At 34.1% G+C, this 15,708-nt stretch overlaps 1 protein-coding gene across 1 annotated transcript; it reads left to right on the forward strand.

Moving 5' to 3' along the window:
- Nucleotides 1–11,755: 11,755 nt before the first annotated feature.
- On the forward strand, nt 11,756–15,245 carry LOC145334569 (uncharacterized). The gene is made up of 2 exons (XM_080180064.1): nt 11,756–11,896; nt 12,154–15,245. The coding sequence occupies exon 2, from the start codon at nt 12,559–12,561 to the stop codon at nt 13,987–13,989; it is 1,431 nt and encodes a 476-aa protein (XP_080036190.1). The 5' UTR covers nt 11,756–11,896; nt 12,154–12,558; the 3' UTR covers nt 13,990–15,245.
- The last annotated feature ends 463 nt before the right edge of the window (nt 15,246–15,708 follow it).

Consider the following 15,708-nt stretch of genomic DNA (forward strand, 5'->3'; position numbering starts at 1 on the left):
TCGCCAGTACTGGTTTCATTTACCCCCCCGCGCCCCCGTAGGGGTTTTTAGCCCGTTTTCTGAACGTGGGTGCACGAAAAGCTTGTAAGAAAAGGCGTTTAAATGCGCTTTTAAAGTCAAAACTTAATATATAATTCAAATAAATAAAAGACACAAAAACATAGACATATTGGGAAATATTTATTCTGACTTAGAATTAAAGTTAATAATAAATATTTTTAAGTTCTATTGCACTAAATGATGGAAAAGAGAGGGGGCGGGGGGGGGGGGGGGGCTAAACCTAAATATAAACCTCTTTATGTTTGATGTTTTAATGTAACTAAATAATCGTTTCTATAGATTATTACAAATATCAGGGATCTAAAGGGATAAGACAAAGGTCAATAAATTGTTGTACATCCCCAATGATAATACACAAAATTACACCTTGTGTAGATTAAAGTTAGTAGTTAAAACGTTTGAACACACAACTGTAAAACTTTGGGGACTAGTGTTATAAACAACCCAATGTCCCCTACCTCACTGCGGAAAGGTAAATTTAACATTCAAATAACGTGAGGTTCTTATAATCATTCTAAATTGGAATTAGCAAGTAGTCTATCTGTCTGTCTATTGGTAATGCTTTGTTTTTAAATTATGTAGTTACAGGGTATTCATGTTTAAAGTCAGCAGTTTTATTTAGAAAGGGAGGGGACTGTTAATTACACTAGGCCCCAAACTTCAAAATTTTATGATAACGTTTTTATATTCGTTAGCATAAGAACTTCATGAAATTTAACTGATTTTTTATTGGTTGGTTCATTAAGATGAGTGTCAAAACTTTTCAACCACTAATTGTCATCTACAGACAAATAATTTTGTAATGTAATTTATTAAATATGTATCAATATTGGGGATGTACATATTAATCGGTTATTGTTTTGTTCCTTAGATCCCTAGGTGTTAATATATAATACAAAGTAGCTTGATGTCTGTTTGTCTGTCCGCCCATCCCTTAAGATCTCGCTAACCACTAAACTGATTGAGTTCTACTCTTCAGGGAATATATCTACTGGTCCTGTGGTTGTTTAAAGATCTTTTTCAAAAATAAAAATCCCCCTCAATTTTTTCATATTTCTATAATTAGGGTCGGTCCGTCCGTACGTCTGGTACAGTTAGTTCTTATACTTAACTTAAACAGGCTAGAATTGTCCTATCGATCTCAAACTTTTCATGCTGATTTCTACAACAGTTAGGTACGACTTAGAAAGCATAGCAACTCTATAATCGTTACCAGAAAGTCCGTATATCCATTTATGACAAGCTGATTTTTCTTTTTTGACAACAAATAATGGTTTTAAATGTTAAAAATATCCTATTCATCTGATTTTTTGAATACTGATTCCTATTTCAATAACGTCTATTGTTATAAGCGAAGCATCTCTATAATCAAGTCCTAAAAACGTCAGTATGTCCTTAAACAGTAACATGTATTTAATCAGTTTTAATTACTATTTTGTATAGACATGCATTAATATTCAGTTCTGACACTTCACAAGTGTTATTGTTCGTTTGTCCTTCCATTTCAGAGCTTCGCTTCTTTCATGGATGTTGTCATCCTTGTTCAATTACCTCTTGGGGCAAATCCCCTAGAGGCTAGGGGCGAAGCCGCTAGTGTACATATAAACAGTAAACAAGAATAATAATATCATTATAAATATAGATATTAGTTAATAAAAATGTATGTTAATCTTGCCCACATTTATAATGGATTTATTAAACATAAAAATAAAGTGAAACTTGTAGCTTGCTAAAATAAGGATCCCCATCCACCCCCATATACACCATCCCCTCCCCTCCTACTGAAATGAATTCCATGACCCCAAATTTGACACTTTGAACACTAAAATCGGACTACAATTAACCTAGTTACACTTTTAAGTGCTCAAAAAGCTAGTGATAGGGTAGCTGCGCTACTAAAAAATTATCATATTGCTCTGATAACCAAAACCCCTAATTAGATATTTTTAACACGAAATTCAAGATAGTTGATGGATAGATAGATGGATAGGTAGATGAATAGATATATGGATAGATAGATGGATAAGTAAATGGATAGACAGATGAATGGATAGATAGAGGGATAGATTGATGGATGGATAAATTGATAGTTGATGGATAGATAGATGGATCGATATATAGATGGATAGAGAGATGGATAGAGAGATGGATAGATAGATGGATAGAGAGATGGATAGATAGATGGATAGATAGATGGATAGATAGATGGATAGATAAATGGATAGATAGATGGATAGATAGATAGATAGATAGATGGATAGATATATGGATAGATAGATGGATAGATAGATGGATAGATAGATGGATAGAGGGATGGATAGATATATGGATAGATAGATGGATAGATAGATGGATAGATAGATGGATAGATGGATGGATAGATAGATAGATGGATAGATAGATGGATGGATAGACAGATGGATAGATATATGGATAGATAGATGGATAGATTGATGGATAGATAGATGGATAGGGTAAGGGGGGGCTATTTTCGGGAGGGGTTAATCTGGTAATTTTCTATCTACCTTCATAAAATGACCTTTATCTCCATGTTCCTTTCAAATGACAGAAAAAAACAAAAAAGCAAATTTGTTTGTTGTTAAATTACCTACAAAAAAGTATAAAATGAAATTTTTGTGAGATGAATTTTAAGGGTACTAAATAATTAAATCCCCTTTATGGTTGATTTGCCCCAATGTGCACTGGCAAGAAATTTTGGTTTTTTGATAACTTGTTTACCCCATCCCTTATTCTCCTTCCCCACTTTTGCTTTCATTACAAAATTCTTCCATCCAATCTTAACAACGCTACTTAATAATATAGCTCACCAAATTTAAACATGAGCTGACGTTAAAATCGGAAATACATATCATTCATTATGAAAATAATATATCCAAGTGCGTCTGTCGATAAAAAGAGAAAGACGCAATCACTCATTTAGCTCTATATTTTAAATTTTAAGTATAAAAATATCGTTTTCGGCTATTCCTTGTCCGATTTAGGCTTTTAATTATATCCTGTCCGATACAAATTTAGATCCGTTGACTAATCAAAAATCGTTTCAGTTAGAGGTGTACCCAACGTCTCATTTTATTGCTACCCAAAGTCTTATAACTACGTTGCAATTATATAAGAAACCCTAAATTAAGTTTAACAAAAGGAGTATACTACACATTTAAATCACGCCCCCACCGCGTGGTTTAGTTTGTTATAGTGTTTTTAAGCTTAATCTTAATAAACTTCCAAATTTCGAGAAAAGTGCTAAGACATATCAAATAAATGGAGGATGAAATAGCAGCTAATAATAACTATAACAATGATGACATTAACGCATTAAGAGAAAATGTTCGCGATGAGATAAGGGCCATTAATGTAGAAGATAATAACGTTGAAAACTTACACCAATTAATTAATAGGAGCATTCTTGAACTTAATAATGACATAAGATTAGATTTAAATGCCAAGTCTTATATGGTAACAATTATCTAGAATTTGTTGAGGATTTTAATCTACCCTCATGCGAATACTATAGTGAAGAAGCAATAAAAAACTTCATGAACTCAACCAACACTAAGTATTTGTCTACCTTTTCTATCAATATCCAATCAATCTTGAGTAAATACAATGACATTTCATTATTTATAGACAACTTAAATTCGGGGAAGTCCAAAATAAATATCTTAGCAATGCACATTGGGGCAAATCAACCAAAAAGGGGATTTAATTATTTAGTACCCTTAAAATTCATCTCACAAAAATTTCATTTTATACTTTTTTGTAGGTAATTTAACAACAAACAAATTTGCATTTATGTTTTTTTCTGTCATTTGAAAGGAACATGGAGATAATGGTCATTTTATGAAGGTAGATAGAGAATTACCAGATTAACCCCTCCCGAAAACAGCCCCCCCCTTACCCTATCCATCTATCTATCCATCAATCTATCCATCTATCTCTCCATATATCTATCCATCTATCTATCCATCTATCTATCCATCTATCTATCCATCTATCTATCCATCTATCTATCCATCTATCTATCCATCTATCTATCCATCTATCTATCCATCTATCTATCCATCTATCTATCTATCCATCTATCTATCCATCTGTCTATCCATCTATATATCGATCCATCTATCTATCCATCAACTATTCATCTCTTTATCCATCAACTATCAATTTATCCATCCATCAATCTATCCCTCTATCTACCCATCCATCTATCTATCTGTCTATCCATTTACTTATCAATATATCTATCCATATATCTATTCATCTACCTATTATTATGAAGGTAGATAGAAAATTACCAGATTAACCCCTCCCGAAAATAGTCCCCCCTTACCCTATCCATCTATCTTTCCATCTATCTATCCATCTATCTATCCATCAATCTATCCATCTATCTATCCACATATCTATCCATCTGTCTATCCATCTATCTATCCATCTATCTATCCATCTATCTATCCATCTATCTATCCATCTATCTATCCATCTATCTATCCATCTATCTATCCATCTATCTATCCATCTATCTATCCATCTATCTATCCATCTATCTATCCATCTATCTATCCATCTATCTATCCATCTATCTATCCATCTATCTATCCATCTATCTATCCATCTATATATCCATCTATCTATCCATCTATCTATCCATCTATCTATCCATCTATCTATCCATCTATCTATCCATCTATCTATCCATCTATCTATTCATCTATCTATCCATCTATCTATCCATCTATCTATCCATCTCTCTATCCATCTATATATCGATCCATCTATCTATCCATCAACTATTCATCTCTTTATCCATCAACTATCAATTTATCCATCCATCAATCTATCCCTCTATCTATCCATCTATCTATCCATCTATCTATCCATCAACTATCTTGAATTTCATGTTTAAAATGTCTAATTAGGGGTTTTGGTTATCAGAGCAATAAGAGAATTTTTTAGTAGCGCAGCTACCCTATCACTAGCTTTTTGGGCCCTTTAAAGTGTAACTAGGTTAATTGTAGTCCGATTTTAGTGTTCAAAGTGTCAAATTTGGGGTCATGGAATTCATTTCAGTAGGAGGGGAGGGGATGGTGTAAATGGGGGTGGATGGGGATCCTTATTTTAGCAAGCTACAAGTTTCACTTTATTTTTATGTTTAATAAATCCATTATAAATGTGGGCATGATTAACATAAATTTTTTTACTAATATCTATATTTATAATGATATTATGATTCTTGTTTACTGTTTATATGTATACTAGCGGCTTCGCCCCTAGCCTCTAGGGGATTTGCCCCAAGAGGTAATTGAACAAGGATGACAACATCCATGAAAGAAGCGAAGCTCTGAAATGGAAGGACAAACGAACATTAACACTTGTGAAGTGTCAGAACTGAATATTAATGCATGTCTTTACAAAATTGTAATTAAAACTGATTAAATACATGTTACTGTTTAAGTACATACTGACGTTTTTAGGACTTGATTATAGAGATGCTTCGCTTATAACAATAGACGTTATTGAAATAGGAATCAGTATTCAAAAAATCAGATGAATAGGATATTTTTAACATTCAAAACCATTATTTGTTGTCAAAAAAGTAAAAATCAGCTTGTTATAAATGGATGTACGGACTTTCTGGTAACGATTATAGAGTTGTTGTGCTTTCTAAGTCGTACCTAACTGTTGTAGAAATCAGCATGAAAAGTTTGAGATCGATAGGACAATTCTAGCCTGTTTAAGTTAAGTAAAAAAGCTAACTGTACCAGATGTACGGACGGACCGACCCTAATTATAGAAATATGAAAAAATTGAGGGGGATTTTTATTTTTGAAAAAGATCTTTAAACAACCACAGGACCAGTAGATATATTCCCTGAAGAGTAGAATTCAATCTGTTTAGTGGTTAGCAAGATCTTAAGGGATGGGCGGACAGACAAACAGACATCAAGCTACTTTGTATTATATATTAACACCTAGGGATCTAAGGAACAAAACAATAACCGATTAATATGTACATCCCCAATATTGATACATATTTAATAAATACATATTTAATAAATTATATTACAAAATTATTTGTCTGTAGATGACAATTAGTGGTTGAAAAGTTTTGACACTCATCAACAACACTTAATGAACCAACCAATAAAAAATCAATTAAATTTCCTGAAGTTCTTATGCTAACGAATATAAAAACGTTATTATAAAACTTTGAAGTTTGGGGACTAGTGTAATTAACAGCCCCCTCCCTTCTAAATAAAACTGCTGACTTTAAACATGAATACCCTGTAACTACATAATTTAAAAACAAAGCATTACCAATAGACAGACAAATAGACTACTTGCTAATTCAAATTTAGAATGATTATAAGAACCTCACGTTATTTGCATATTAACTTTACCTTTTCGCAGTGAGGTAGGGGACATTGGGCTGTTTACAACACTAGTCCCCAAAGTTATAAAGTTGTGTGTTCAAATGTTTTAACTACTAACTTTAATCTACAAAAGGGGTAATTTTGTGTATTATCATTGGGGATGTACAACAATTTATTGACCTTTGTCCCCTTTAGATCCCTGATATTTGTAATAATCTATAGAAACAATTACTTAGTTACATTAAAACATCAAACATAAAGAGGTTTAGATTTAGGTTTAGCCCCCCCCCCCCTCTCCTCCCCATCATTTTGTGCAATAGAACTTGAAAATATTTATTATTAACTTTAATTCTAAGTCAGAATAAATATTTCCCAATATGTCTATGTTTCTGTGTCTTTTATTTATTTGAATTATATCTTAAGTTTTGACTTTAAAAGCGCATTTAAACGCCTTTTCTTACAAGCTTTTCGTTCACCCACGTTCAGAAAACAGGCTAAAAACCCCTACGGGGGCGCGGGGGGGTAAATGAGACCAGTACAGGCGATTATGATATGTCTTTGGGTAATCAAATATCGTATTTTTAGTCGGTGGCAACCAGTGAAAACATGTTTCCTCATACTGTCTTCTTAAATGTTGATTAAAAAACAAACAAATAAAAACTAAAATCTTGACTTCAACTAGAATTATTTAATACTAATTTCTTCAATTTGTGTTTTTTTCTTTTATACTGTCAAAATATATGTAATGCATGACTCATCAGAAGTTATTTTGTCTAATTACGTTAATTCTAAGAGATTTTATAATACTTTTAAAATAGTTGGTGAAACACAAAAAGTATGCCTTTTTCTGTAAGAAAATTTTTGCATTTCTTGACTTCCATGCATTAGAATGCTTACTTAAAAAGCGTATTTTTACGATTCCTTTGAAATCTGATGTACATTGGGTATGATAATACTCATAGAATGTTTAAAACTTGATTTGGGGGTGGTGAATTGTTGCCCCTTGTTGCCCCTATGTGCAATGGAGTAAGATTACGACCAATATTCGCTAGGTATTCATTAAACTTATTTGCTATTTCAGTATCTTTGTAAATTTTTATGCTGTCTACTTCAATATACTCTATTCTTGTGTCCTTTCTACTAGTCCCCATTGTATCCTTTAATACATCCCAAAGTTTTTTTGAGTTACCACCTGCATCCTGAATTCTTTCTCTATAATGTAATTTTTTTGCTTTCCTGTTAGCCCTATTAAAGTTGTTTCTATAATTCCTGTATATCTCTGCGTCCTCCGGTGAGTTTTTGCTTGCCAAGAATAACTGTCTTTTTTTCAATCTGCATTTTTTTAACTCTTTGTCCATGTGTTGGTTTATCGGTGTGGAGTGCTCTCTTGTGTTAACTGGTTTTAAAGGGATGTTTTTGTCCATAATATTCAAGAATTTGTCGATAAAAATCGTGTAGGCTCTGTCTACGTCCTCTTTTTCGTTCATTACGTCTCTCCAGTCTGTTATCGCTAGCTCAGTTCTAAATTTTTCTAAGTTTTCATTATTGAAAGATCTTTTAAAGTTGGGGGATGATTTTTGCGAGTTCTTTGGAGGGTTTTTTAATTGAATTAAATTTCATCATCATCAGACGCATCTCTCTTTTTGACTGTGAAGGCCAGAGAATACGGACACCTTGCTCCTCCATGAATTTCTGCTGTCTTTGGCAAGTTTCTCAGCTTCTCCCCATGTTAATTTCAAATTAAAGAGGTCCTTTTCAGTGCTCCGCCTCCAGGTCATTTTTGGTTGTCCCCGATTACGTTTACCAGTGGTAGGGTTCCATTTTAAGCACTTTTTTGGAAACCTATTTTGTTCCATTCTGAGCACATGTCCTAGCCACCTTAGTCTTTTATATTTCACTTCTGCTTCAATACTATTGCACTTGGTCTTAGCATACAGCTCAAGGTTTGATATTTTGTTTGGCCAGAATATTTTGCAAATTCTTCTTAGGCAGCTATTGTGAAATGCATTAAGTTGATTTGTTTCAGTTGTCACAGTTCTCCAGCATTCCGCTCCATAGAGAAGAACTGATTTCACATTACTGTTGTAAAGTCTGATTTTTGTTTTCAGAGCAAGTTTCTTTGAATTCCAAACGTTGTGTAGACTGTTGAAAGCAACCCTAGCCTTATCAATCCTGGTTTTAATATCAGCTTTTGAGCCATTTTCACTGCTGATAACACTCCCCAGATAGGTGAATTTGTTGCTTTGTTTCAATTGTTCACCATTTATTGTTATAGTTTGATCAGGGTTTGTAGGTATATTCATAATTTCAATCTTCTTGACATTAACAAAGAGCCCGACTTGTCCTGCATATTTGACTAGTCTATCTGTCTTAGCTTGTAGATGTTTAATTGTTTCTGAAATCAGTGCCAGGTCATCAGCAAAGTCCAGGTCTTCTAGGTGTCCTAGTATGCCCAGCTGGAGACCACGTTTTTTGTCCTCTGTGGTTTTCTTCATCACCCAGTCAATGACCAATATAAAAAGAATAGGTGATAAAATGCATCCCTGTCTAACTCCAGTGCTTATTTTAAAGAAATCAGATGTCTTATTGTTTCCAACTGAAACACAGGCTTGGAAGTTGTCATAAAATTTAGTTATCATAGTTATCATCTTTTCTGGTATACCATAACTTCTTAGTATTTTCCAGAGTGTTTGTCTGTGTATGGAGTCAAAGGCCTTGGAGAAATCTACAAAATTTACGTGAAGTGGCTTGTTAAATTCAACACATTGTTCAATAACTGTCCTAAGGGTGAAAATTTGGTCAACACAGCCCCTTCCAGCACGGAATCCAGCTTGTTCTTCTCTCAGTTTATTGTCAATTTTCTCATCAATTCTGTTTAAAATAACTTTACATAGGACCTTGCTTGGGATAGAAAGCAGCATAATTCCTCTCCAATTATCACAATTGTTCAAATCTCCCTTCTTAGGTAGTTTTATGATTATACCTTTAGACCAGTCCGTTGGTATCTTTTCTTGCCTCCAAATTTTATCAAAAAGATCAGTTAGAGTCCTAGCAGAAAGATCTATGTCTGCCTTAAGCATTTCGGCAGTTATCAAGTCAGGTCCTGGTGCTTTGTCATTCTTTAGGCTATGTATAGCAGCTTTAACTTCTTGAATAGTTGGTGGTCTTGTGTCTATGTCTATTTCATGTCCTGGTTCTGGTTCAGCAGTAATTTCTGGTTCAGGTCTGTTCAACACTTCTTCAAAATGTGATTTCCACCTTTCAGCAATTTCTTTTTCTGTGGTGAGTAATTTACCATCTTTAGCCTTGATAGTTTCACCACTCTTTTTGCTATATTTGCCACTTAATTGCTTGGTTATGTTGTATACTGTTTTCATGTTACCAAAGTCAGCTGCTCTCTGGGCCTTTTCAGCCAGATTGTCAATGTAATCTCTCTTGTCTTTCCTTGTGCACTTTTTGACTTCTTTGTCTTTAGCAGTATATTCAGCTTTTAAATTGCTCATGTCGGCCAAATGTTGAGCATTATGGATTTTGTTTTTGAGCTTCTTTCTCTCTTCTATTTTGCTCCATGTTTCTTCAGAGATCCAGTCCTTTTTCTCTGGTTTCTTGTGTCCTAGGATTTCCTTAGCAGTAGATTGAAAGTTTTCTTTAATTGAAGTCCATGTGATCTCAGTCTCGTCATTTAGGTCCTCTAAGACTTGAAATCTATTTCTGAGTTTTAAGACAAATTCATTCTTTATCACAGGGTCCTTTAATCTTGAAGAATCATATTGTCTACTAAACTCACTCTTTTTATCATGGCCAGTACGCTTCAGCTTTAATTTAATCTTACTGACAACTAGTTCATGGTCACTAAATATGTCGGCTCCTCTATAGCTCCTACAGTCTTGCATTGACTTGACCCATTTTCTATTGATCATAATGTGGTCAATCATGTTTCTTGTTTGTCCATCAGGTGTTGTCCAGGTATATTTGTGAATGTTTTTGTGTTGGAATAATGTACTTCCTACAACCATATCATTATTTAAACAGAATTCAAGTAAAAGTTCTCCATTTTCATTTCTTGTACCTATGCCAAAGTGTCCCATTGCATTCTCCACTCCAGTCCTGTCAGTTCCTACTTTAGCATTCATATCTCCAAGAACTAGGCACATGTCATGTTTGGGTACTGAGTTTCTGATTGATTGCAGTTGATCATAAAACTCTTGTTTTACTTCTTCATCTTTGTCATTTGTTGGGGCATAGCATTGGATAACGGTCAACTTGCAGTGCCTTGATTGGAATCTAGCCTTAATTATTCTGTCTGATATAGGTTTCCAGTCTATTAGTGAATTGACATGTCGTTTTTGAATAATTATAGCAACACCATACATATGTTGGCTTTCATGACCAGAATAAAGTATTAGGTGGCCATCTTTGGTTGTAGTTTGTCCTTGTCCTGTCCATCTACATTCTGCAATCCCAAGTATTCCAATATTGTAACTTGTCATTTCTTTAACTACTTGGGCTGTTTTAGTTGACTCATACATTGTTCTAACATTCCAGGTTCCTATCTTACAGCTTTGCTTAGAACTTATTGGTCCTGTCATCAAGTTGATAGCTTCCTTTCGGATTTCACCATCATCTTTCATATTCTCAGTAAACTGAGCATCAGTTCCAACGGTTCTTGTTTCATGCACACCTCTGGCTGTGTGAAAGCCATTAGTGTTTGAGGTTCTGTGGGTGTTTTCGCTAACTATGGTGATTTTTACAGGTAGGATAGTTAGTCCTACGCAAACCTTCCATATCCCTGGAAGGATGGGTGACTGGTAAGGGGAGGGACGTCAATATCCCCCAGTACTTCAAGAAGTACCTCCTGCCCTGAATCAAATTTACTAACATATAATGATTAGAGATATTGGTTGGTATTATCCCACATAAATCTACTTTTCCTATAATGTCTTTGCAGGCTATATTATCGATCAATGAAAAGGTATTATTTGTTACCCTAGAGGCCTTGCTTATAGTTGGGATAAATGCATTTGATATTAAACTGTTATATAATGTGCTAGCTTCGGAGTTAGGTTGGTTTATTTTAAAGAGATTTATATTGAAATCCGAAAAAACAATTATTGGTGTTCTAAGATTGCTCAGAAAATCTAAATGTGATTCGAATTGTCTTGGTACTTATATAGTGTGTTCCTTGCGGGATCGAACCCCACCTAAACCTTACTAGAAATATGAGTAGAAGACGACTTTTGTAGTTTGAAATCATATTATCTAAGCAATGAAGCACGGCATAGCCATATGTATGCGCCCCCACGCGCTTTCTTCCTTTGTATTGTTTGATGCCCTCAGCACGGCACATGTTATGTGACGAAAAATCATGTTTTGTAATAAAATGCGTGGTTTGCTGTGTGATTTTTTACCTCTAAATACTTCCTGGCTTGATATGAATTAAGACTGGTGAGTATTCTTTCTTTTTAACCTTTGAATTTTGAAGATTAAAGTGATTTTTTTGGTTTAAGATATAGCAAATTGATTTCTTTATTTTTTCATTAAAATAGACCAAATCATTGACTTATTTTTACCTACGAATAATTTTATATATTTTAAAATGATTCTGTTTGAAATTTATCAGTTTCTATTAAAAAATATGCACGTTTTCTTATTCGTTGAAACATTTTTAATATTTTGTATTAATTTTGTTATTATCTTTTTAGATCCCACCGTTTCATGGTGTAAATACACTATTTGTAACTGCATCAGTGCCTTATTCATTGGAAGTAGTGAGGATGATTGTGCTTCATGCACTTAAGATCTCGTAGACGGCCACGTAGGCCTAAGTACCGAGATATTCGGCCCAAAGTACCGAAACAATGAAACGGTAATCAAGTCTGTCAGCCGAAGAAGAAGCTGTACTGGATATGTTACTGTTAGTGTGCTGGATTATTGAATAATCTCCAAGCCAACCATAATTGTAATCAGTGCTATTTAAAGTGACATTATGGCTCAATATAGTGAACTTGTCAAAGCGCAAAAAAGTTATGGTGATCTGAAATGATTTATTGGATGAACTCTAGACGTTACCAACCATAATTGTAATCAGTGCTAGTTAAAGTGACATTATGGCTAAATATAGCGAACTTGTTACAGTGCAAAAAAATTATGGTGAACTGAAAAAGTCTCTCACAGCTATCAAAGATCTTAAATCATTGAAATTCATGATGGAGATAGCAGGCGATGACCTATATAACTGTAGAGTTGAGTTCATCTCTCTATGGGCTAAAGCTGCCGCCATAATTCAAAATGGTTTTGGGAAACCGCCTGGCACTTTAGTTGATGATATTGCCAGTATGTTTTACTTATTGGCCAAGGCCAATGTTGAGCCTTGTTTGCCTTCTAAGAAGAAAAACACTGCTACGGCGAGCACTGCCGTAGCTGTTGTTGATGTTGTTGTTTGTGTTGCAGTCAATTCTGATGTTGTAGATAGAGATGCAGCCGTTAACAACACTGCTGGGGCGAGCATTGCCGTAGCTGTTGATGATGAACCTGTTGGTTCTGCTTGTGAAGCTGTTGTTGATGCTGTTGTTTGTGTTGCAGTCAATTCTGATGTTATAGATAGAGATGCAGCCGTTAACAACACTGCTGGGGCGAGCACTGCCGTAGCTGTTGATGATGAACCTGTTGGTTCTGCTTGTGAAGCTGTTGTTGATGCTGTTGTTTGTGTTACAGTCAATTCTGATGTTATAGATAGAGATGCAGCCGTTAACAACACTGCTGGGGCGAGCACTGCCGATGAACCTGTTGGTTCTGCTTGTGAAGCTGTTGTTGATGCTGTTGTTTGTGTTACAGTCAATTCTGATGTTATAGATAGAGATGCAGCCGTTAACAACACTGCTGGGGCGAGCACTGCCGTAGCTGTTGATGATGAACCTGTTGGTTCTGCTTGTGAAGCTCTTGTTGATGCTGTTGTTTGTGTTGCAGTCAATTCTGATGTTGAAGATACTGCTGCAGCCGTTGACAACATTGCTACGGCGGGTGTTGCCGTAGCCGTTACTGATGATAATGTTGTATGTGTTGCAGTCAATCCTGATTATATTGAGGATAGTGCTGTAGCCGTTGATAACATTGCTACGGCGGGTGTTGCCGTAGTTGTTCACAATGCTGATGTTGGTTGTGTTGTAACCAATTCTCATGATGTTGGTGATAGCGCCGCGGCCGTTCCTGATGATGATGTTCGCGTTCCAGCTGTTGCTGCTGTCGTCAGAGTTGCAGCCAATTCTAGTGTTGAAGTTGTTGCAGTTGACGCTGATGCTGATAGTATTGCAGTTAATACTGAAGTTGTTGCTGTTGCAGACAACATTGAGGTTGGTAGTGTTGATAATCACTGCCGAAGAGGCTTCCAACTGCTGAAGATGGTTGGAGGAAGCGGAGCAGCTTTGAGGGCTGTCTCCACAGCAGAGAAAATTATAGAATATTTCTCTTGTGCAATTAAATTAGTGCCATGTGATAATGGCCGCCGACACTTTGTATTCGATACAGGGTGGTCATTTTGAAGCAGTCCAGCCGCGGATTTTTTGTAGCCAAGCTGGCCAGGGAAGTACCGACAGAAATACCTATCCCTGCACATCTAATCTACGACATAAACCATTTATGTGTGAAAATGATCTCCTAAAGAGAAGAAATGTTACAAGTTATATATTAGGCTTGTGAAGGGAACCAATATGGGTTCTGTAAAGAATAAGTATTCATTATTCAACTAATTTTATTGTTCATATTTAAGCACAAAAATTCTACAAAACTGTTTAAACTTTTAAAGCAGATTTTAAAAGATTTTGTTTCTTTAAGTATGATTTTGAAAAGCAAAAGTTCGTGTGTATTAAATACTAAATGATTTTTGCAGATTTTAAATTGAGAAAAATAGATTTTTTTTACAAATTATTTTTCGAGGTATTTTTTTCATGGTTCACGTTTACTTAAGAAATGTTATTTCTCAGATTCTCATATGAAATAATGCATTAAAGTAAAGAACACAACATGTAATATTATTATGATAATGTTTAAAATATTCCTTATTATTATTTTAAAAGATTATCTCAAAAAAATCAGATATTTGTTTAAATTCATAAGCAAATAAAAGTTTTTTTTTTCATTCCGAAAGCAGAGATTCGTAGTAATATACGTACCTAGCAATTTCGGACAATTTAAAACCTTGAGAAAGTATTTTATAGCAATTATTTTCCTAGGTACATATATTTTTTTCGTTCATGTTTAAAAAATGTAAACTCTATTTCTATGAGATAAGCATTTATAATAATGAACACGATGTATGATATTATTAAAATATTGATTATTATTTTATATGAATATCGCAGAATTAATTTAAGATAAACTATGCATATTTTAAATTAACTTACCTTCATTTTTATCGCAGATATTAAAATTGAAGCAGTATTTTTTAAAAGAAATTACCCATTTCTTAAGATTTATAAGTAACGCAAATTTTGATACAATTTTGTTTTAACTTATAAATGAGTTCAAGATTTTATTTTTGAAGCAAAAAACTAAAGTTTTCTAATCGAATACATAAGTTTTTTTTACGGATTTCATTTGATCGGGACCTGGGATTTTTTCGCGTAAAAAATCTTAGGTACTTATTTTTTTTAGACGCGAAGCATTTTTGTTCCTTGTTGGACACAACATGAAATATGATATATTGATAAGAAATAAGAATGAAACACATTTAATCATTTGAAAAATTAATTTTCTTTTCATATATTTACATGCATTTCAAAATAATTTAATATTAATCGTATATTTAAGTTATTTTTTTTTCGTTCTGAAGATTTACCTAAAATAAAAGCAGTTAATTTTCATGAAGAAAGCAGACTTACTCTGATTTGTTTTGATTTTCTTGAAGCAGAGATTTGATGAATAATTTGATAAGTGATTTGATGAATTATTATTGATTAATTTTAACTTCTATGTTAAAGATGTTTGAGTCCGGCGCCAGAAACCCTGCCCATAGCTAGCTCAAAGAAAAGAATTGTCGACTTGGTAGCCGGAGGCAGGGATTCTTGTGCCAGGCATATAAAATAATTGATTCTTGCAATTATTTTAAAATGTTTGTAGTTTGAATATTCAGCCGGAACTGAATATGATTATTTTGTGTGTATTGACTGTATCCTGTTGGAAAGCAATTACGCCAAAGATTTAGAGAGTTCGTAGATAAAAGCTTATTACCTACGTAACCAAAGAGCAAGTTTTGTTCAAAT

Source organism: Acartia tonsa, chromosome 12 (assembly GCF_053477335.1).
Source record: "Acartia tonsa isolate MP-2025a chromosome 12, ASM5347733v1, whole genome shotgun sequence".
In the NCBI taxonomy this organism is placed as follows: Eukaryota; Metazoa; Arthropoda; class Copepoda; order Calanoida; family Acartiidae; genus Acartia; species Acartia tonsa.

Excerpts from the sequence above, each read along its gene's own strand:
- LOC145334569 (XM_080180064.1), top strand. The coding sequence starts at position 12,559 with ATGGCTAAATATAGCGAACTTGTTACAGTGCAAAAAAATTATGGTGAA.